At 40.1% G+C, this 23,484-nt stretch overlaps 1 protein-coding gene across 4 annotated transcripts in view; it reads right to left on the bottom strand.

Annotated features, from left to right (window-relative positions):
• The window catches only part of ADAMTS3 (ADAM metallopeptidase with thrombospondin type 1 motif 3), a 249,223-nt gene that overhangs the window by 48,970 nt on the left and 176,769 nt on the right, over positions 1 to 23,484 (bottom strand). For all 4 annotated transcript variants that reach the window (XM_082727729.1, XM_082727728.1, XM_082727726.1 and 1 more), the window contains exon 5: positions 12,248 to 12,447. In XM_082727729.1, the coding sequence (XP_082583855.1) occupies positions 12,248 to 12,447 (200 nt within the window). The remainder of the gene's footprint in view (positions 1 to 12,247; positions 12,448 to 23,484) is intronic.

Here is a 23,484-nt window from a genome sequence, read left to right as displayed (position 1 = left end):
AATCACACACTAAAAATAACTACCGTTATTAATAGTTTTATCAAATATTTACTGAACAGTTACCACGTGCCCAATTGTCCTTGGGGCAGGAAACAGAACTCTGATTGAGTATGAGTCTCTGTTCTTACCATCACTATGTTCTAAAAGGTAAAATCTGTTACATGCACAGACAAAAATCAATCAATAAATAAAAAAAAGAAAAAGACATGCAGACAAGGTCATACCAGATAGGAATACGTGCTCTGAAGAAAATAAAGCGGAGTGATGAGACAGGGGACCAGAGGGAGAGAAGAAGCTACTTAAGACTTAGTAGTCAGAGCAGGGAGACCCAGGGTCAGGGGGTATGTCCTCAGGAGGGTATGTCTAGAGAGCACGTGCCAGAAGCCCAACCCGCATTATGGCAACAGTTCAATGCCCTGAAAAGGAGTCATCTTTATCACTACTTTATTTTTTTAATTTTTTTTTAAAGATTTTATTTATTTATTTGACAGAGAGAAATCACAAGTAGATAGAGAAGCAGGCAGAGAGAGAGGAGGAAGCAGGCTCCCCGCTGAGCAGAGAGCCTGATGCGGGACTCGATCCCAGGACCCCGAGATCATGACCTGAGCCGAAGGCAGCGGCTTAACCCACTGAGCCACCCAGGCGCCCCTTTATCACTACTTTAGAAAGTGACTGAGACTCACAGAAGTCATAAGATTTTTTTCCCTCCCCCAAATTAGCACAACTAAAATTCAGATAAGTCTACGTGAGGCTGATTCCTGATCTTTTTTCTCAACTACCTTGCTTGCCTTTTTTTCTGTCCCAGGTAAGTGCTAAGTCTTCGGCTGCTTTGGCCCCGAAGGATCTGCTCCAAAAAATTAACACTTCATTGCCTGTATTCAATCTCTCCTTTTCGTGGAGTTCCTTTTCCTCTTTAACTAACATTCTCAGTTCTCCCTCCTCGTGAAAAAAAAAAAAAAACCCATCTCCAGTGCTCAGCAGTACGTAATACTCTTCAGCACGCCGTTCTCCAGTGACACTATGGTGCTTCTTTAGTGATATTTGCTCCCTTTTCTCGGCCTAGCTCACATGCCCCTGTGCCTCCAGCTTTGGTTTTCAACCCTTGTCTCTTCTCTGTGCTCTCCCTGCAATGTTTCATTCGCTGCTGTTTCTTCAATCAATACCTGTAAGGTGATGAGCGCCACATGCTGATGTCGGGGACCCTGATTCATCTCTCTGATGCTCCAGAGCTATCCGTTCAACTCCAACAGCAACAGAGCTACCTACTGGGAATATCTCTATATCTCTCAAAGGATAATCTTCTTCTCTCAATACTGTTCTCTCTTGCAAGTGTCTCAGGTCTGTACTCTCAAGGCTCTAGTTGAAGACTCAACCATCCTCGATTCACTTCTGCCAAAACGGCAGCTGATCTGTCACTCAGTCCTGCGGACATCTCTCAAGTCTATGTCTTTGGGTCCACTGCCGGCAGCTACTCTCCAGCCTAACTGTCGCAATAACCTGTTAAAACTCTTGCAAATGTTTGCCTTTGAGTAATTTGGGCCATTTCGGTAGTTCTCCGGAAGGGTCAGATGGTTGTTTTCAATAAGCACGAGTCTGTCCTTTTATGTTAATTATGACTTTACCTCCTTTGAGCTTCAAAGGGAGGACCAAGAAGAGGCAATTCAGCTAAAAGGACTTAAAAACTCTTCCGGCCTTTAGTGAAAGCATACCAGAAGCCCAGGTAGACCTCATTCCCTCCCATCAAGAATGAGAATGATGATGCTCTCAACAAGCTTAAAAGATTTTCTGTGTTTTTGGACTCTGGGAAAAATAAAGACTGCTATAAATCTGAGAGGGATAAGGTTAGTCTGATATTTGTTGCATAACAAAGGGAAAAATGAATGAATGTCAGGAAGAAAATTTGGGGCTTCAGAAACAAAGGGGAAAAGGGCACCCGAGTGGCTCAGTCCATTCAGGGCTGCCTGCTCAGCGGGGAGTCTGCCTCTCCCGCTGCCCCTCCCCCCTGCGTGTGCTCATGCGCTCTCTCTCTCTCAACAATAAATACAAATCTTTTTTTTTTTTTTTTTAAAGAAACAAAAGGAAAGGGGAACAAGACACCGAGATGCTTCAGTAAAAATCAAAGGGACCTCTGAGGCAGCAACACTGTGGGGTTGTCCTGCTGTTACGTTAATTTCACCTGAGATGTTCAGACTCTTCTAGAACTATGGGTCCGGGACATTCCAGGGAAGGTATGCATGTTCATATAAGGGATGGCCAAGCGGACTTCTGTCTACTCCAGTCTGTCTCCATGACCTGTTATGGTCAATCCACATTGGGGACATTAATTTGTTGAGGCTGCACGATGCAGTATAAACCACAAGGGGTTTGGAGCCAGATGGACTGAGTGATCCCTTAGTTCTGGATACTATGTGTCTGTTCACAACACAGTGTCTAACAGCGTCTCTTCCTCTAGATACATGAAATTCACTGAGATTCTCTTCTTAAAGCACAGACTGATAAAGTCACTCTTCATCTTTTTTTTTTTTTTAAAGATTTTATTTATTTGAGAGAGAGAGCACAGCAGAGGGAGAGAGAGTCGCATGCTCCCCGCTGAGCATGGAGCCGGAATGGGACCCAATCCCCAGACCCTGGGATCGTGACCTGAGATAAAAGCCAGATGCCTAATTGACTGAGCCACCCAGGACCCCAAAGTTACTCATCTCTGAAACTCCTGGACTCTTCATTAGCAAGGTGAAATTCAAATATCTTAGAGTGGCAGGAACATCTGTATAACATTAACTGCAGCTGCCCTGTGCAGCCTCATTTTCTGTCCTCTCAGTACCCTTCGATTTCACCTACAGACAAGTCTCCCTCAGCTCAAAGCCACCGTGTCTGCTGCCCATCTTCCCAGAGCCGTCTTCTCCTTTTCTAGCAGGGAGATGCCAATTCTTTCTCTCAAGTCCGACTCAAACGGCATCTCCTCTGTGAACACTCCATCTGCCACGGGCGTTATGTGCCAAACCATCCCTTTCTTTTCAGTTCATGTTTACAAAGTAATCTGTAACAAAATCATTCTAAGAAATTAGCACATTTTATTATTATTTGTTGATTTCACCTGCCTGCTAGAACTAGCTCCTTGGGAAAAGGAGCTCCATTTTATTAAGTTTTTGTCTCTCTAGAAGCAAACAGGATTTGGCCTATGGGAAGGTATGTCTGTTGGGTGAATCATTGTCTAGAGGACTGATGTCAGTTCTAATGGAAGAAATGGATGAAAGATAATGACCCACCATAGACAACTGCTTCATGATTTGCCTACATTGCTGAACATGTATAGTCCCCAGACAAATCTGCCCTGCACTCCTGTTCAATGTTTTAAGAATCATTAGTTGAGAAATCAAAAGCAGTGTAGAGACTCCATCATCATTAATTAACCAGTAGTCACATGTATCTGCTAATGCTTGGAGAGTCATTATTCAAACTTTGTTAGGACCAGAGTCCTTACACAGAGTATATGTTTTGTTTTAAAAATATTAGGTAGGGAAGCCGGCCATACTCACAGAACACAACTGGGTTATTATTTCGCTGCGCGTAAGTAGCCAATTTCAGTGTAAAAAAGAATTAGAGTTCTCCTTAATTATTAATGATTACTTGGAAGTACAATTATTTCTCATACTGGGAGGCACCTTTTAAATAAATTATTTTCTTTTCACTTGATAAATCCTGATATTACAACGTGGACTCAGTTCTCCTCAGAAAGCTGAAAATTTTAATAGGCACAACAAACCCAGATCACTTCCCAGATCTTAGTATACGACGATGATACCTGCCACAGACAGTCAAGTGTGGATGACAGAGGCCATCTGGCCACAGTGAAAACAAGACACCCTCCTGAACACAGAATCTGCTTCATCGCCCTGTGACAGAGAATATTTTAAAAGATTGCTAATTGATTTCATTCAATCAGGCAAGTAACTGAATTCTCAGTGGCTGGTTCTCCACTTTACTTCAGATCTCAGTTTAATCATCACTTCTCGGTCTAAGTCTTTCTTTACCATCATGGCTGTGTAAAATCCCCGTTATTTACTTGCTCTGCTATTTCTTTTCCAAGCAAACTGCTGGCTCCATGCATTTCGCTTAGTGTAACCTACGATGCTTTATCTGATTTGCCCACCAGTCTGTAATCTTGGAATGGGCGGGAAATAAATCTTTTGTGTTCACCTCCATATATACCTGGTATCTAGCATTAAAATATTTGTTAAAACAATCAATTAAAATTTTGCGGCATGTTTACTCTGTGTCAGGCACTGTTTTGTTTTGTTTAATTTTATTTCATCAGTGTTCCAAGATTCATTGTTCATACGCAACACCCAGTGCTCCATGCAATACAAGGCACCGTTCTGTTTCATTAAAACTTTTTTTTCTTAAAGACTTTATTTGGGACACCTGGGTGGCTCAGTGGGTTAAGCCTCTGCCTTTGGCTCAGATCATGATCCTAGGGTCCAGGGATCAAGTTTCAAGATAGGCTTTCTGCTCTGCAGGGAGCCTGCTTCCTTCTCTCTCTGCCTGCCTCTCTGCCTACTTATGATCTCTGTCTGTCAAATAAATAAATAAATCTTTAAAAAAAAAAGACTTTATTCATCTGACAGAGCGAGTGAGTGCGCACACGGAGAGGGAGTGGCAGGCAGAGGGAGAGAAAGAAGCAGGGTCTCTGCTGAGCAGGGAGTCCAATGCGGGGCTGGATCCCAGGACTCTGGATCATGACCTGAGCTTAACTGATTGAACCACCCAGGGGATCCCTTCTTGGGACTTTTTGTGTGTTTCTTTAGACTTAAGTTTTTAGAGTCATTTCAGGTTTAAAGACAAATTTGCTGGCAAGCACAGAAAGTTCCCATATACCTTTTACCTCCCCACATATTAAGATTACACCTTGCATTAGGTGGTACATGCCTTGCAATTGATGAATCGGTATTGACACATTCTCACTGAAGTCCACAGTTTGCACAGGAGGATTCACTCCTTGTGTTCCAAAGTTCAATGAGTTTGGACAAAAACCTAACGTCTTTATACACCACTTTCACTTCCCATGCAAATGTCCTGTGCTCCACTCCTTCATTTCTCTCTCCCTCTCCCTGACCCCCTCATGTTCTCCTCGTCTGAGGTGTCAGATACTGTTTTTGATGTTGTAAATATGAAGCTTAATAATGTACAGCAACTGCGTGAAAGGTGAAATATGGTAAACACTAGTTAGGCATTGTAGTAACTGAAAGATACTCTAGGATTCAAAAGGATTAGAGAAGCGCGCCTGGGTGGCTCAGTGGGTTAAAGCCTCTGCTTTCAGCTCAGGTCATGATCCCAGGGTCCTGGGATCAAGCCCCACGTCAGCTTCTCTATTTGGTGGGGAGCCTGCTTCCTTCTCTCTCTGCCTGCCTCTCTGTCATCTCTGTCTGTCAAATAAATAAATAAATACTATCTTTCAAAAAACTAAAAAAAGGATTAGAGTAGATGGATACGTATCTTTTATGTCTTTTTAATTGCCATTCACTTAATAATTTGGTAAAAGTAATGTTTTATGGTATTTCAACACTGACTTTATTTACTATTAAATTACATATTCATTGTGTATTTTTCTCATGTGTGGTTAGCAAAAATACACAGGCCATTCCTTTTGACTACTTGTCTCTATCCATAACTGAACTCCCCCCAACTTATATTACAGTCTTTAAAGGTTATAAGCAAAGGAAATGAAACAAAGAATAGCATAAATTAAGGGTTCTTTGATGATATTTATTTTTGTTTTTTACTTCATTCCGAAATAATTTTAGACTCACAGAAAAAGAACAAAAACAATATAAAGTATTCCTATATACCTAACCTTCTCCCAATTTAATATTTTGCGTAACAAATCAATGAAACCAAGGGTTGGTTCTTTGAAGAAGTTAACAAAATTGATAAGCCTCCAGCCAGACTTATCAAAAGAAAGAGAGAGAGAGAGAGAAAGGACTCAAATAAACAAAATCACAAATGAGAGAGGAGAAATAACAACCAACACTGCAGAAATACAACTGTAAAGATCTATATGCCAGCAACTAGGCAACCTCGAAGAAATGGAAAAATTCCTAGGAACATATAAGCTACCAAAACTGAAACAGGAAAAAATAGAAAACTTGAATAGACAGATAACCAGCAAAGAAATTGAATCGGTTATTATAAAAACTAACAAACAAAAGTCCAGGGCCAGATGGCTTCACAGGTAAATCTTACCAGACATGTAAGGAAGAGTTCATTCCTATTCTCCTTAATCTATTCCAAAACACAGTAAATGGAGGAAAACATCCTAAATCAGTCTAGGACACCAGCACTCCACTGATACCAAAACCAGATAAAGACTCTACTGAACGGCACCTGGGTGGCTCAGTTGGTTAGGCAACTGCCTTCAGCTCAGGTCATGATCCTGGAGGCCTGGGATTGAGTCCCACATTGGGCTCCCTGCTTGGCAGGGAGTCTGCTTCTCCTGCTGACCTCTCTTTCTCTCTCTCTCTCAAATAAATAAATAAAATCGTAAAAAAAAAAGAATCTACTGAAAAAGAGAACTACATACAGGTCAGTATCTCTGATGGATATGGACGCAAAAATTCTCAATAAAACGCTAGCAAACTGAATCCAACAATACATTAACAAAAATCATTCACTGCGATCAGGTGGGTTTCATTCCTGGGTTGCCAGGGTGGTGCAATCAATCAACACGACACATTATATCAATAAGACGAAAGACAAGAACCATATGTTCATTTCAGTAGATGTAGCAAAACCATTTGACAAGGCACAACATCAATTCATGGTTTATAAAAACCAACCAACCAACAAACAAAAACCTCAACTAAGTAGGTTTAGAGGAAATACACCTCAACATCATGAAGGCCATCTATGAAAACCCAGAGCTAACATCATCCTCAGTGGGAAAACAGAGCTCTTCCTCTACGGGCAGGAGCCAGGCGGGAATGTCCTCTCTCACCGCTGCTATTTACTACAGGACCAGAAGTCCCAGCCTCAGAACTTGGACAACAAAAGGAAACAGAAGCATCTCAATCAGCAAGGAAGAAGTCGAACTGTCACTATTGGCAGTTGACGTCATACTATACATAGAAAACCCAGAAGATTCCACCAAAAAACTGCTGGAACTGACACACACATTCAGCCAAGTTGCAGGACATGAAATCAACATACAGAAATCTGTTGCACTTTTATATACCAATAATGAAGCAGCAGGAAGAGAGATTAAGGAATTAATTCCATTTACAATTGCAGCAAATACAAAAAGATACCTAGGAATGAAGACCTATGCTCTGAAAACTATAAAATACTAAGAAAAAAACTGAAGATGATACAAAGAAATGGAAAGACACTCCATGCTCAGGGATCAGAACAACAAATATCATTAAGATATCTATGCTTCCCAAAGCAATGTACACATTTAATACAATCCCTATCAAAATACCAATAGCAATTTTCCACAGAGCTAGAACAAACGATCCTAAAATTAGTATGGGACCTCAAAAGATCCTGAATAGCCAATCTTGAAAAAGAAAAGCAAAGCAGGATGCCTGGGTGGCTCAGTTGGTTAAGCGATTGCCTTCGGCTCAGGTCATGATCCTGGAGTCCCGGGATCGAGTCCTATATCGGGCTCCCTGCTCTGCAGGGAGTCTGCTTCTCCCTCTGACCCTCCTACCTCTCATGCTCATGCTCTCTCTCACACACTCTCTCTCAAATAAATAAATAAAGTCTTTGAAAAAAGAAAGAAAGAAAGAAAGAAAGAAAGAAAGAAAGAAAGAAAGAAAGAAAGAAAGAAAGAAAGAAAAGTGAAGCTGGAGGCATCACAATTTTGCACTTCAACTTACAGTACAAAGTTGTAGTGATCAAAACAGTATGGTACTGGCACGGAAGCAGACACACAGATCAACAGAATAGAAAGGGTACTAAAGCCCATTAGGTAGAAATCAGTAAGTCAAAAGACTTTTTTTAAAAAACCTATATTCAGATCAAGATAAAGTTGTTACCTGCCTAGAACACTCAGAGTTCAGGAAAGCAAGCTTCGCAGTTATTCACATGATAACAGATTTCCGGCAATAGGGTTTGAATATAAAATATAAAGAAAAACTGTTGGAGAAATTTCCAGGATAGTCCAATTACTTCTATTTTTCACTCTAAGAAATTTCATTTCTATTTCTTAGATTTCTTCCCAATCTCTCCTCTCAATTCTTTCCTTTCATTGCCCTACTAGTGATTTTCAGCTAGGAGTGTTCATCCAAATTAACCCATTATGTTTAGAAAACACTAACTCTTGGGCCTATATCCCAAACACTCCTGATTCAGAAGCTCTTTTTTGACTCAGAACTTTTGTAGTTAATGATCCATGAGACTGGACTACTCCTTCCCCCGCTGTTTGCCTACGCCTCTTCCTCACATAATTTCTGTATCTCTGGCCACATAATATCCTTGTTCTTCCTAACCCCCTATCCTAAACACTCCCCACACTGCCTCATCTCTCCTTGACAACATCTCTTTACTCTTCTTCATTTGTCTTCTCAATAGTTATTATTACCTAAACTTACCTACTTATTTCTCCTTGGACTATCACCTGTCTCCTCTTTTAAGCTCTAAAAGAGCAGAGAATTTTCTATTGCGTTCTTTGGGAAAATTTCTAAGCCTACAACGGCCTTGTACACAGTAGCAATGGATGACTATTTGTACAATAAGACATGCCCCGTTGCTGAGAACCAGTTTCCCAGGAAGTCAGCCATGTTACAAAATAGCAAAACTAAAATTTCTTAACATACCAAGATAGGATATGAGATCCTAAGACAGGCTTAACACATATCACATACATCTTATTTGAAGCATAAAAGGCTTGCCAAGGATCTAGTCATTAATCACACTGTTTTAGAATATATTCAGATCTGTTTATTTCTTCTTTATAGATGAAACTTGGATACATTTCAAGATCTACAAAAAAGAAGGAGTTAAAAATAAAAGAAGACGGAAGGCAGTTGACTATTCCCTCCTTCACAGATTCAGAGAACCCAGGGGGGTGGGTAGAGGATACCCACTCTCCCTCTTAGAAAGTTAGAGCAAAATCACCTCGGGGCCTGTTCAGACTTGTTCACTTGACCCTTAAACTTCCTAGAGAAGTGCTAATTTAGAGAGCTGCCTTTCCTGTGTCCAAACTCCCAGATTCACATAGCCTATCACTTCAGAACTTCACCAAGCTCATACGCAAAACCATTACTATCATTAGGCAATATGGCCCTAGAATAGAGGAAATACATTTGGTCAAAAAGGTGGCCAGTTGAGGCGCCTGGGTGGATCAGTGGGTTAAAGCCTCTGCCTTCAGCTCAGGTCATGATCTCAGGGTCCTGGGATCGAGCCCCGCATCGGGCTCTCTGCTCAGTGGGGAGCCTGCTTCCTCCTCTCTCTCTGCCTGCCTCTCTGCCTGCTTGTGATCTCTCTCTCTGTCAAATAAATAAATAAAATCTTAGAAAAAAAAAAGCTGGCCAATTCACACAGCTAACTTAAAATAGCAGATAAATGAGGGGGAGGTTCAGGGGAACGGGCAAAGTAGGTGAAGGGGATTGAGAGGGACAAGCCCTTCGTTATAAAACAAATAAGTCACAAGATGGACAGCATAGGGGAAAAGTAAATAAAGTAGCAGATAAATTTTAAAAATGTTTAATATCAAGCACCTGGGTGTCTCAATCTATTAAATGTCTGCCTTTTGTTCAGGTCATGATCTCAGGGTCCTTGGCTTGAACCCCATGTGGGACTCCCTGCTCAGCGGGGAGCCTGCTTGTCCCTAGCCCTCAGCCGCACGCTCTCTCTCAGCCTCTGACCCTCTCTCTCAAATAAATTTAAAAAAATCTTTAAAGAAAGAGTTTAGCATTACTCCTGACATATAACAATTATGTTTTAAGTGTTGTTATTGGAGTATTATTACTGTCTCCCCTAAACTCCTGCCTACATCAATTATTTCAGATACAACGAACTTCTTAAGTTTTAAGATTTTCTCTACTATAGCTCCATTCTGTGATGCACTATTAACTTTAGAATAATTTCTAATATTTGAGATGAAGACTTAGTCTATTATCTAACTCTTTTTAGTGGACTTAAAAATAAAACAGCCCTTTTGAGTATTATTAAACCTGAAGTGTGGCACTTCGTTTATTCTTTGACACTCTTCAAATCAGAATTACTGTCTGGCAAATACACTTTATCCATTTCTACTTTCTTGTCAAAAGATTCTACCTAGAAATCCTTTATGTTTTCCACCCTTCAAAAGACAAAAGCAAACAGAAAACAACACAACAAGAGAAAAAGCCCTAAAGACCCAGTTTAACTCCCACCTTCATGAATTACAGAATTAAGGAACATCTTATGGAGCCTTTGATTTTATAAACAGATTTTATAAACATTTCAGAAATGAAATCCCTTTGTCGAAGGCCTCAGAGCCAACAGGCAGCAGAACGAGAAAGAAAACCCTCGCCTCCAAGTTGCAGTTTGATACCCTCAACACTCGACGACTTGAATGACTGTTGTCACAGCCGCCTTCTCCGAAGTCCTATAGCATTTACAGAACAGCACCTGTCCCATAAACCTTAATAATAGCATGACTAAATAATAAGTTCCGTGAGGACAAGGACTATATCAGATGTCTGCTGCCTGATGCCAAGAGCCGTCTGTCGTCCTGAGCACCAGGAAGGAGCCTAGGACGTCTGTAGGGATTGGCTACCCTCCCTGGTGAGAGGGGGGCAGCAGCCCAGGGGCACAGTGAATGCCGTGAGTGGGAGGGGCATCTCCCTTGGGATTTGGAAGTAAATTCCATGTGGAAAGCTAAAATAGGATTGTTTCCTTCTGCCTGTACACACAGCACAGTGACTTGTGCTTACCCATTTATTGCCCATGAAATCCTCTCAACATGCCTAGCAAAATCAGTCCTATTAGTTTTCTCTTTGCAAAGATGGAGACACTGAAGCAGGCTCACAGAGGAGAAGCAGCATGCCCCGAGTTTCTCCACTAGCAAGCCAGACAAAAATTAATAGTCAGTTGTCGAAGAAATTCATGTAATTTACAAATAATGAGTCTCTACACACATCTATTGTCAAAGCCAGTAATTGGTATTTTGCGTGATATTCAGTCTTCATACCAGGAAGCGGTGCCAATGAGCAAAGAGAAATAATTTCTGTACTTCCTTTCCCTCTCACAGACCCGTGGCAGGGGTATGTACAATCTTATAAACTGGCATCTCGATAAGCAAAAATATATTTAACACATAGGCTTAAATATTAGTATAAATAAAATGGTGATTAATAAAATCAATAGTATTCTCCATTATAATTATTTGAAATCTAATCTTAAGCATGGAAAGAAGGTTGGTAAACAATAAGAGATACCTGAAGAAATTAACTTAAAAAATCAAAAGCTGAAAAAGAGAGAATAGGCTGAGGTAATAAATTTGCTAGATCAAAAAAAGAAGTATTTTATGATTGTAGGAGGTAAAATATGTAAAACAGAGTGCACTATCATCTCAATTATCTTTTAGAAGTATGTGGTTTAGATATTTCTCCTCAACGGCTCCCTGCCAGTTCACAGGGGAAAAGAGAATCCCAGTTCTAGGCTGCAGACCATATTTCCCTTGCATATGATTAAGGCCATAAAGGAGAAAGAAAGGAGAAACACGGTGCTCCACTGTGCCCCAGCCGGACTGCGCTCCGTATGTGTATTTCCTTCAATCGTATGATGTTGAAAGACACCACTCTGATTCAGAAACCCTGGCAACAGGCACCCACACGGTTATCAGCCCTAAATCATTCATCATCATCTCGGGAACCGGAATGATGCTATCTCATCCTTCGTGGTCCATATCAGGGCAGGTGGATAAAGTCACAAGAGTTTTGATTATCCCCAGAACACAATGAAAATCCTAAGTCCTTCTACAGATCCATCTTATTACGACTTTTTCAATCTACGATTTTTCCCCTAGATGACAATGGAGAACTAGCTGATCACCCCAAAGAAAATTCAGTTTCATGCTTCCTTCCTTTATCCATTCTTATCTGTTGAATACGCAGATCAATATCTGAGTTTAACGCACTCCGGTGCACATCTGGGGTGTGGGCTCCAGCAGGGGGAGTCCTCCCACTGGCTTGCAGAAGACACGAACACAACAAGAGAAGCGAATCAGAAGAGCAAAAAGCCTCAGAGAAGAGGCGCGACTCACAATATTCATCAGAGTGAGGAGGTAGTTCTGGACGTGCTCTTTGCCGTGGAAGCGGACCACGGAGTCGTCCACCCCTAGCAGCACCTCGATGCTGTAATCGTTCTCTCCCGTGTGTCTGCGGTGCCGCGCGGCGTCCTTCAGCTGCTGGTCGATGCTGCTGGAAATAGCACCTACATCGTCAAGGCTTCCCAGATTCGACCCTATTAAGAAACAAAAGGAACTCAGGCATCGACCCTCTGACAACTCTTGACACAAAAAGAAGCTTCTAGGGGTCCAACATTATATTATATTCCCTAGTCTATATTATTTCCCATAGTCACTGAGATGCTGCTTTTCTGTTTATTCTTCAAATACTGTACACATGCGTCTGATCAGACGAACCTCCTCGACATTTAGCACAGAATAGCAACGCTGATGGTAACGGAGTATTACTGGACCCAAAGCAGCACCATCAGGCCAGATGGGATGTTCAGTGGGTCTGAGAATGTGTACTTTCCCCCTCCTGTGGCCACGTCCTCAGTGCAGAACAAAGAGAGTGGGTACAGACAGAACAGCCACTAAGTAGTTATTAAATAAATGGAGATTATAAATTAAAGAACTATGTGTTGAAAAGTTTATAGTGGTTAAGTTGCTATAATCCTGAGGGGACAGAATTTGTATCCCATAAACTTAAATCACTCCTCTTGCCAGTGGTGATGCAACATGGGTGCTTAACTTAAAAACCAAATTAGAGCATGGCAACACGAGGGCATCTAGTTGTATAATTATCAGTCATGATACAGGACTTCATTTCTTATGAGTCTGGTTTTCTCGTGAATGCTGCTAGGGAGCCACTGTAGGTCTCCACGCTTGTTCTGGCCATCATTTAGTTAGCATGTCACTGTCATAGCTATATCTGGAAATCCGTGAGACACCAAAGTAAGAAGTCGGTCAGAAAATACATCCAAGGGGAAAATAAAAGAAGAAACACATTTTTTCCATTTTATACAGTTGAAGAAATTTAATTTTACTTTCCCAATGGACAACACACACATACACACAGACACACAATACAAATATCCATCTATCCATTTATCTATCTGCTGAGATAGAGAGTGAGAGAGGCATTCTCAGGTTCTAATTTTCTTGATTATCTGCTTTCATATTTCCATATTTTTGAAAGAAAAATGTTTTTTGTGAAATGAAAAATAAAATTTATCACCTGGATGCTAAAATAAAAGATATTATTCAAAACTGCTGGTATAAAACTGAAAGTGGATTCATTTCCATTTCAAATATATGTAAGCTGAAAAGGATTTTATTTTACAAACTGCCCTGATGTCTATAACACCCCCACCCCATATCTAAAAACAAGTTTGACAGAACCCGTTCCGACTCATGCTTTTGTATGGGAGGCTTATTTAATGCTGCCCTTGGGCCCGTAAACCCTGTGCATCGGTGTCTGACATTAACAAATGGGCATCTTCCTCCCCACCTTTGCAGTTTTAACAAAGTTGGAGGAGGGGAAAAGGTGTCTCTTGGCTAGGAAGACTGATGGGCATACCCTAGACACATGAGATTAGAAGTAGTAGAGGTACAGATCTTTCTCACACCCTTTTTGCTATTAAAAAACACACAGAAACCCCAGCAGCCTCCCCTGCAAGGACAGACATAAGCTCCGAATATAACTGCTCAGGTTTGAAAGCTATCCTGTAATTCGCTTTGACCCAAGCCCAAATGCAAGATCATTAGCTGGGAAATTTCTTCTCATCGGGGGATCACACTGACGCCACAGTACATAAATAGCCCTTACCGCCATCCACATCAAACAGAAAGTTTTCCTAAAAAGTTTTTAAGAGCTGCACCCCACATTGAGGGCAGGAGACTACACCTGCAGTCAGCTCTACCTCATTCGACCTCCAGCCTTTTCACACTCCTGGGAAACTGAAAGGATGTGATAGCTCATGTACACACAGGAAACTCCTACATGAGCTCCCAGCTCTAAAAAGGACTCTTTTTGGCAGAACTGCCGGTGACCATGTCCAATGCAAATATACTGAGCAATGTCATCATATCATTAAGTCTGATGCATGAATGGAGAAGACTAAGTACTTATTTCGGAAAGACAGTTCCATTCAGCTCTAACACACCTTTGGTTTGGCCTTTGAATCCCTCCTTAAATAGGTGGTTTTCTGGTTAAGAGAAGAAAATCTCTTTTTTCATTGCATGAGGAACCTAGAAAGGAAGAAGGAAGCCTTTTTCCTTCAACCATTGCCCTGATTCAATTGAATACACTTCTGTCCCTACAGTGCCCTTTCTATGATTCCTAAAGTGGGCAGTTGTCAAACATTGCAAAGAAAGACAGTGAAGGAATTTCTGGCACTTTTTATCCATATGCATCAGTAGGCATTAAAGACAATTCTGAGGCTGTGAAACACCTTCACTCATAATGAATTTTCCCCAGTATGCCCAACTTGTCACGGGCTTTGTAATCAGACATACCTGTATTCAAATCCGGGCAGTGGCCATCATCGCAATGTGATTTTTTTTTTAATTTTATTTATTTATATGACAGAGAGACAGATCAAAAGTAGGCGGGGGGGTCGGGGAAGCAGGTTCCCCACTGAGCAGAGAGCCAGATGCGGGGCTCGATCCCAGGACCCTGAGATCACGACCTGAGCTGAAGGCAGAGGCTTAACCCACTGAGCCACCCAGGCGCCCCCATAGCAATGTGATTTTATTTAAGATGTTTACCCTCTCTAAACCTCACTTTCCTCATCTGTAAAATGGGATAATCCCTACTTTGCAGACTTGCTGTAAAGAGAAGATTATAGTAAAAGCACTATATGTACAGTGCTTAGAAAAAGCACTCAAGAACTAGTATTCCCTGTTATTATTACCATGATGGTGATGGTGACGGTGGTGGAGATTTCCCATTGAGGGACGTCTTCTATGCCTTTCTTAAGCTTTCTACATTTTATTTTATAAATCAGAAATTTTACTTTTCTTATCTATAGAGATAGGAAAAAAAATCTAGAATTAGTGAAGGGACATCTAAACTGCTAATAACTTTAGAAAGAATGAAGTTAACAATATTTCCTGCAGAGCATAAAGTAGGTACAATACAAGGAGGAAAGAATGTACAATATTTACTTTCAGGTAAATTAAGATGAAATCCAATGAGACAAGCTTGTTTCATAGATTAAAACCCTAACGTGAAATTGGAAAAAGTTAGTTAATAGATGGCACTGATCTTCACTTAATGCATAATTATTGAGTACCTGTACATGACAAAGACCCCGAGAAGGTAAAGAACCACTTGGAACATCTTTGGATGTTAGAACCACATGGTTGTACTGGATTTATATTCAGAATGGAGCTGAGTTCGTATCACGTAGTCACAAACCACTACGTAGGCTTGAGAGACTTACACTCTTTCTAGCTTAAGCAGATCTCATCAGGGGACTAGAACATGATTTCCAGCAATAGCTCACACCTTTATAAAGCTTCAAAGTTTAAAAGCTGGCACTAGCTTTGACAACATTTACGATGCCTCTATGTCTAATTCTGTGTTATTTCTGTGCCCCATTTAATATAGGAACAGGAATAATTAAAGGTGAGTATCGTGCTAATCATGTCCAAACACCTGTCCACCAGGGCTGTTTACCGCTAAGAGGATTGAAAGAAATCACCGAGAAGGCAATAGGCAAGATTAAGAAGCAAAAACAGAGTGAAATTTTCCATCTGGAGTAGCAAACCAGAACAGTGGGGGCACTCTGTTGGCAACCCCTTAAGTAAGCGCATTCAAGGTGAGTTGAATGGCTGTACCTGAGTTGGACAGCAGAGAGTGACTGATGTGATAACAGAATCAGTGGGAAGACTGGGCATCTTATAGACAAATAAATAAACAAGGCAGTGTGCGTCACTCCAGAAAAGTGATGCTCAGAATATCTTCCAAGCTTCCCAGAAATATCAAAGGCAATCTGTCTTAGTAATGAGAGTGAGTTTCCTTTCTTCAAACTTTTTTGAAACTGAACCTTTTGAGTTACTGATAAGAATTAATTACCATTTGGAAACATTTTGATTGTAACCATTTTTGTCCCCACTAGCTTCCTAATTGTTGTATATGAGTTTTCAGAAAAAGAGTAATTTTGCTACGAAGCCCATTTTTATTAAAGATATATGAGAGGCGCACTGGTGACCGACTAAGTCACAATAAATATAGTTAATTTTAGTGTTAAAGACAGGATGGTACCTAGTATTAAATAAGAATTTTGAACGGACCAGACAGATAAAGTGGAATACAATGCATTTTGCTGATTATAAACACTTGGGCTTCAGACATGTTCGGGATGGAGCACCACATGTTTACATTACCTAATCATATTTACAGGAAGTATAAGTATAGACTGATGAAATCACTCCCACCCCAGAAGAAATTCTATAGTCCGAAAAATGATAGGAGACAAAGGTAAAATTAGAAAAGAACAAGTTTTGATCAAGTTCTGAATCTGATACAAATACATTTGGGGTAGGCAAGCAACCTCAAACGTTCTGTGACAGAGACCATGACAGACACCACTATCCTCATCCATTCTCTCTTCCCTAAGGAGTAGAATGTGAGTTTTTCTTGAGGTGGTCATAAACTCAGCTAAAAGTCATTTGCTGTCTCTCTTGGGACTAAGCACCCCGCATGACTGAGGATAATGCAGTGACGTACGAGCAGAAGTATTGCTTGTACTCCAGTGGCTTCAGTGGGCTGATATGAAAGGCTTCCGCCAAGGCTCGTCAAAGGAGTGTGATTCCTCTTGGTAGGTTAAGACCTTGTGATCCTTTATTCAGTATTCCTTCCTGCTTCCCGGACATGGACATGATGTCAGCAGTTCTATGAGTAACCTTAGAATCAAGACATGTGCTTAGGATGATAGGGGAGCTCTAAAGGAGAGATCTGACCCCCCTGCAGTGCCTAGCACCAGACTTTGTTTCATACGGGGGACAGCACTTCCATCATGTTTAGGCCAATTTGGGGTGTTCTTTTATATGTCACTGAATCTAGCCCTCATAGATAGGACAGTGACAATAATTTGGTTGCATAAATTCCTCATGCTCTCCTGCTTCATTTGGGAATGCAAGTTAATTTTCATGTGGATAAGTGAATGATAAAGTAAGGTTCAGTTTACCAAAATGTCCCAGTTTTCTTCGTAGTCCAACTTTAGAAAATGAGGAAGGGAATGTTTTACAGTAACCAAAAACATAGCATGAGTCTATCTATATCAATTTAACATCCTTCACGACCAGAATATGGTTGTGAAGATGAGGTGACCGGGATGCCACAAGCTGGATTTTCCAATAGTAGGTGGAGATCCTAAGATCAGAGCTAAAAATAGGCATAAAATTCAACAAATGTCATATGTTAACATCGGAAACAGAGAGGAGTTAAGTCGTGTTGACCTGTTAAATCATCCAATAGTGATTTTTTCCACTAACACCTTTTTAAAAAAATTTATATTTTTGTAATTCCTAAAAAGATACACTAATAGCACCCCACTATATAGGGGCATCATGCCATCAAGATATAAAAGATTTCTCTGAAAAACAGCTGAATCCTTCACCAACTGGGAAATTCCATAACGATAGTTCAAAGAACTATATTCAGGCCAATTCATGATGTCAATTCTGAAGTCTCATTAAGTAACTGTTGCTTTTTTTAAAAAAAGACATTACCATTGAATGAATATTAGTTTCCGTGATTTCTTTTCCCCAAAAGTTCTAATTCTAAAGTACACATTTGCTTTTGTTTTCATTGACTACTTCAAGGGATAGCATACAGCCTTTTTTTAAAAAAGTGGAAAGCATCTTGCTTTTCAAGTGAAAAAAACATTTTTATGATTTGAGTTTATGATCATTAGCTAATCAGAATAGGCACCTCAATGTCCAATACTTACAACATTCTGACTTTTAGTGTGAGTCTCTTTTTTTTTTTTTTTTTAGTGTGAGTCTCTTGTATGTCAGTTAAAATATTTTAAGCTGCAAATAAAACTTGCAAGTATTTTAAGCAACCAGGAAATACATTCATTTGCATTACAACAGGCCCGGAAGTCAGGTGACTCCTGGGATTAATCGGTTTATTGACACATCATCAGGTAAGCAGTTTTCTCCATCTTTCATCCTGCCATTCTTGGTGAATCACTTTATTCCAGATCAGATTCTTTGATTATTTCAAAATGGTAGCACCAATACCAGCATCATATCCACATACCACAACTTGTGTCTTCTAGTGCTTGTTTCTTAGGAGTAGGCAAAAATCTTTCCTAGAAGCCCAGTCCATTTAACTATAGGTTTTAGTGGCCAGAACTGAGTCATGGGCTCCTGTAAAAATCATTCACAGAAAAGGCGAATAGAACCCCACCTACGTCTTAGTCCCATCAGAAAATCAGCCCCTGCAACTGAGCCTGGCCTGCCCTGAATATGAAGTGGGGAGGCCCTGAAACCCCACCCCCACCCCCAAAAAAAAGAGAGAGAGAGAGAGAGGAAAACTGATCCTGTACAGGCAACCCACACTGCTGAATTCTCCATTTCAGATCCCTCTCTTCCTGCACTCCCTACCACTGATCTTCTACTGGTCTCTTATTCTTAGTTTGCATTAATGCAGTTTGTGTTTCATTTCTGTTACTGCAATCTGTTGGCCTAGGGATCACTTCTGCATTCTCTCTCTCTTTTTTTTTTTTTCCTTTAAGATTTTTATCTTTATTTGATACAGAGAGAGACAGCGATGAGGAACACAAGTAGGGGGAGTGGAAGAGGGAGAAGCAGGCCTCCCCCTGGGCAGGGAGCCTGATGTGGGCCTTGATCCCAGGACCCTGGGGTAGTGATCTGAGCTGAAGGCAGACGCTTAACAACTGAGCCACCCAAGCTCCCCTCACTTCTGCATTCTCTTGCAAGACAGAGTCCTTCATTCCCATGATATGGGACCCATATCATTGTTGCTTGCCTAGCCCATTCCAATTGTTTCTTGAATAAATTACTGAAATGTTCAGGTGTGGGCAGAGTTGTCAGACAAAATACAGTATACTCTGTTATACTGAAATTTCATTTAAGTAACACTTTTGATATATAAATATGTCCCAATATTGCACGAGATGGGCCTAATACTAAAAACTTACTCAAAGAAATTAAAATTTAAATGCAAATCTTGTATTTTTATCTGCTAAATCTGGCAGCTGTAGGTGTGGGAGGATCTTTCTCCAGGAGGTCCACATAGTTACACGGTTTTATACTCAGCTCTGGTATAGTAGGCACTGACCCAGGGATGGGTCAAGAATTGACCCATTTCCTTGACTCTATTGATCAGTGAATGGATTGGCAAGTGGTCGAAGTCATACCAATTAAACGATGACCTTGGATTATTTTATTTATGGTTACTAGGAAAGAGAAATTCCCTCTACTAAGCTTGAAACTGGAGTGTATGACACGGAAGCTGCCTGGAACTAGCGTGGGGAGAGCTCTTGATCGATGTTTAATGCAAGAAGAGGAAAGTGAAGATCACTAATGGGGAGAACAGATTATCCTCCAAAGATAACTCTGAGCCACTGAATTCAACAATTCCTAAAACCTTGGTCTTCTCAATTTCATGAATACATAAACTACCACCACCTCATTTTCTCTCTTACAACTGAATTTTGCTTAAGACCGTTTGATGTTAGTTCCTAACAACTGAAATGAAAAGAGCCCTGATGAATGAACCCATCTAAGCCCTTCCTGTGACAGTCATCAATTATCATCTTCCTTCCTGCTCTTCTTTAATAAGTTGTTCTTGGGCTATGTAGTCCTCTGAAAAGGTTGACATGTTCTGTTTAATCTCCCAAATTAATTATTTTATTCTCTTTATCTCATTTGAAACGAAGGGCTTTACTACTAGTGATCTATGTCTTCATGTGTTTCTTCTGTTGTTCTTATTCAGCTAAAACTATAAACTTAACTTTGAAGGACAGCACAGTTTTTCATTTCCAAATATTATCCCTCTGTACAATGAAGAGCATCTTAATTAACATCTCTCCTCTTCTAAATTATATTCCTTCTTACTCCTGGTTTTTGTAGATGACCTTTCCGAAATCCAAGAGTATAAGAAGGAGTCCCTACATTCATGTACTATACAGCATGTTCTAGTAATCTGACCCTGCTAGAAGTCAACGTTTTCTACGTAAGCTCAACTGCACAAAGGAGAGAAAATGCCATTTCATAGCTGCCAATTTCAAAGCTCAAATTATGTTCATCTGTTGTCTCCGAGGTGCCACTTTATTAAGGGTAAAGAGATTTCTTCAGTTCAGACTTTCCCAGAAACTCTATTTGAGCGCACTAAACTTTTTCCAAAGGCATATGGAGTGATTTAATAAAAGGTTTAGTAAATGTGACATTTAGATTAAGTATTTACACATCTACAACACCAAACAGAATTTATCCTAAGTGACTAAAAATTCACGTAGATCAGGATTTTCCAGATAAGGATTTGGTTTTGCTAAGAACACATGGTAGTTTAGAAACTTGCCTTTTTATTGTTTTATAATAAAATTTTACTATGCTATCACCAATAAATTTTTACCAAAGCTTCAAAAACATGGAATTAAACATGCATTTTACCCATAAAATGACAATACTAAAGTGGTCATCTACATTTTTTTTAATCAGAAGTCGTACGCTCATTTGAATAATGCTGATCAAACAGTTTTGACTTATGTTCAGATGAAAGGTTATTTTTAAACAAACTGTGATTTATTCATACTCCTCAGCAATAAAAAAGAAAAAACTGTGCATACACAACCAATATACAGAAATCAGTAGCATTTCCATACACTAATGGTGAAAACACAGAAAGAGAAATTTAAAAAACAACCCCATTCATAATTGCACCCAAAAGAATAAAATACCTAGGAACAAACTTAACTAGAGATGTGAAAGACCATACTCTGAAAACTATAAAACACTGATGAAAGAAACTGAAGATAACACAAACAAATATAACGATATTCCACACTCATGGACTGGAAGAATTAAGATTGTTAAAATATTGTTTTAATTATATTGAATTATAATAATTCAATTATATTGAATATTGTTAAAATGTCTATATTACCCAAAGTATTCTACAGATTCAATGCCGTCCCTATCAAAATACCAACAGCGTTTTTCATAGAACTAGACCAAATAATACCACAAAGGACCCTGAATAACGCAAGCAATCCTGAGAAAGAAGAACAAAGTTGGAGGTATCAGAATTCCAGATTTTTAAGATGTACTACTAAGCTGTAGCAGTCAAAACAATATGGTACTGGCACAAAAATAGACGCATAGATCAATGGAACTGATCTAAACCCATACAGACATGGCCAATTAATCTTTGACAAAGGAGGCAAGGATATACAGTGGGGAAAACAGCCCTTTTAATAAACGGTGCTGGGAAAACAGCTCCATGTAGGAGAATGAAACTGGACCACTTTCAAACACCATACACAAAAATAAGCTCAAAATGGATAAAGACCTGAAGGTGAAACCTAAAACCATAAAAATCCTAAAGAGAACACAGGCAGTAATTTCTCTGACATTGACCTTAGCAACATGTTTCTAGATGTTTCCTTAAGGCAAGGGAAACAAAAGCAAAAAGAAACTGTAGGGACCACACCAAAATAAAGCTTTTCCTCAGTGAAGGAAACCATCAACAGAACAAGAAGACAACCTACCGAATGGGAGAAGATATTTGCAAATGATATGTCTGAGAAGGGGTTAATATCTGAAACATAGAAAGGTTAATTTTATAATCCTAACATGTCATCAGTGTATTTAAGCCATAGTAATTATTGCAAATTTAAGATAAATTATGACAGAACAGTATTTGCCATCAAATACTATGACTGGAAAGTGTAATTCCTAACCCCAAAGTAATATTATCCAGGTGAAATTTAATAACAAGGTATGTTTTGCATTAAAAAAAATGTTGAACCATTCCTAAAATGAATTTCCATTAAAGACACTTATTTGCTAAAATAAAATTATTCTTAATCTTACAAATAAAATCCACCTGAGGGAAAGAAATATTGTTGTTATTTACATTTTACTCATATAAATACATGCTCCCACATAGTCCTGATCATATGGAAGCCAAAAAATTAAGCATGTTTTTATATCTTCTGTTTTTATAAACATACGGAATACAGTTTTAATAGCTGTTTTCATGCACTGTTTTCTGACATTTCTGTCACTTATGCATCGGTTTTGACTGATTGATTTTTTCCCCATCCTATTGGGTTGCATTTTCCTCTCCCTTTGTATGCTTGCTACTTGTTTTTTAATATTTTATTTATTATTTATTTGACAGACAGAGATCACAAGCAGGCAGAGAGGCAGGCAGAGAGGCAGGCAGAGAGAGAGGAAGGGAAGCAGACGCCCCGCTGAGCAGAGGGCCCCATATGGGGCTCTATCCCAGGACTGTGGGATCATGAGCTGAGCTGAAGGCAGAGGCTTCAATCCGCTGAGCCACCCAGGTGCCCCTGCACGCTTGCTAATTTTGACCTGATGTCTGCCGCAGTGCATTTACCTTGCTGGTTGCTGATATATTCTTACTCCCGTAAATATTCTTGAGCTTTATTCTTGGATGCAGTCAAATTACCTGGAAACAGTTTGGTCCTTTCAGGTCTTGCCGAAGATAAATTATAAAGGACCAGAACAGTGCTCATGTAGAGCTAATTATTCACCACTACTGAGGGAAGACCTTCCTGTGGGCTCCATCCACTCCAGTGTGAATCTTGAGATGTTCCAGTCCGTGTAGTTTGAACAAGCACTATTCCAGCCCCAGGCCAGCATGGGCACTGTTACCTCTGACCCCCTCAGGCAGTGGTTCTTTTCCCACCTTTGCAAAATCTTCTCCATATATGTGCTGATTAGGACTTGACTAAATACTAGTGGGGAACACATTCAGATCTTCTGAGTTCTACCTCTGCATAATTCTCTTGTCACGCACAGTTCTGGGAACTCTGGCTACCTTCATGTCTCAGACGCTCTGCTCTGGTTTCTCCACTCTGAATGTCTTCAGGCTCAGCCCAGTTGCCCTTTCCTGAGATGCAGGCTGGAACCCCCCAGGAAGCTCACTTCCTTTGTTTCTTATCTCTTCGGGCTCCCTATCCTTCACCACCAGATACCTGGTATTTTGCAAACCACTGTTTCATATATTTTGTCCATTTCTGGTAGTTTAAGTCAGGAGGGTACAT

This window comes from Mustela nivalis (genome assembly GCF_964662115.1).
Source record: "Mustela nivalis genome assembly, chromosome: 4".
NCBI classification, from domain to species: domain Eukaryota; kingdom Metazoa; phylum Chordata; class Mammalia; order Carnivora; family Mustelidae; genus Mustela; species Mustela nivalis.
This window is presented reverse-complemented; position numbering and strand designations above follow the sequence as displayed.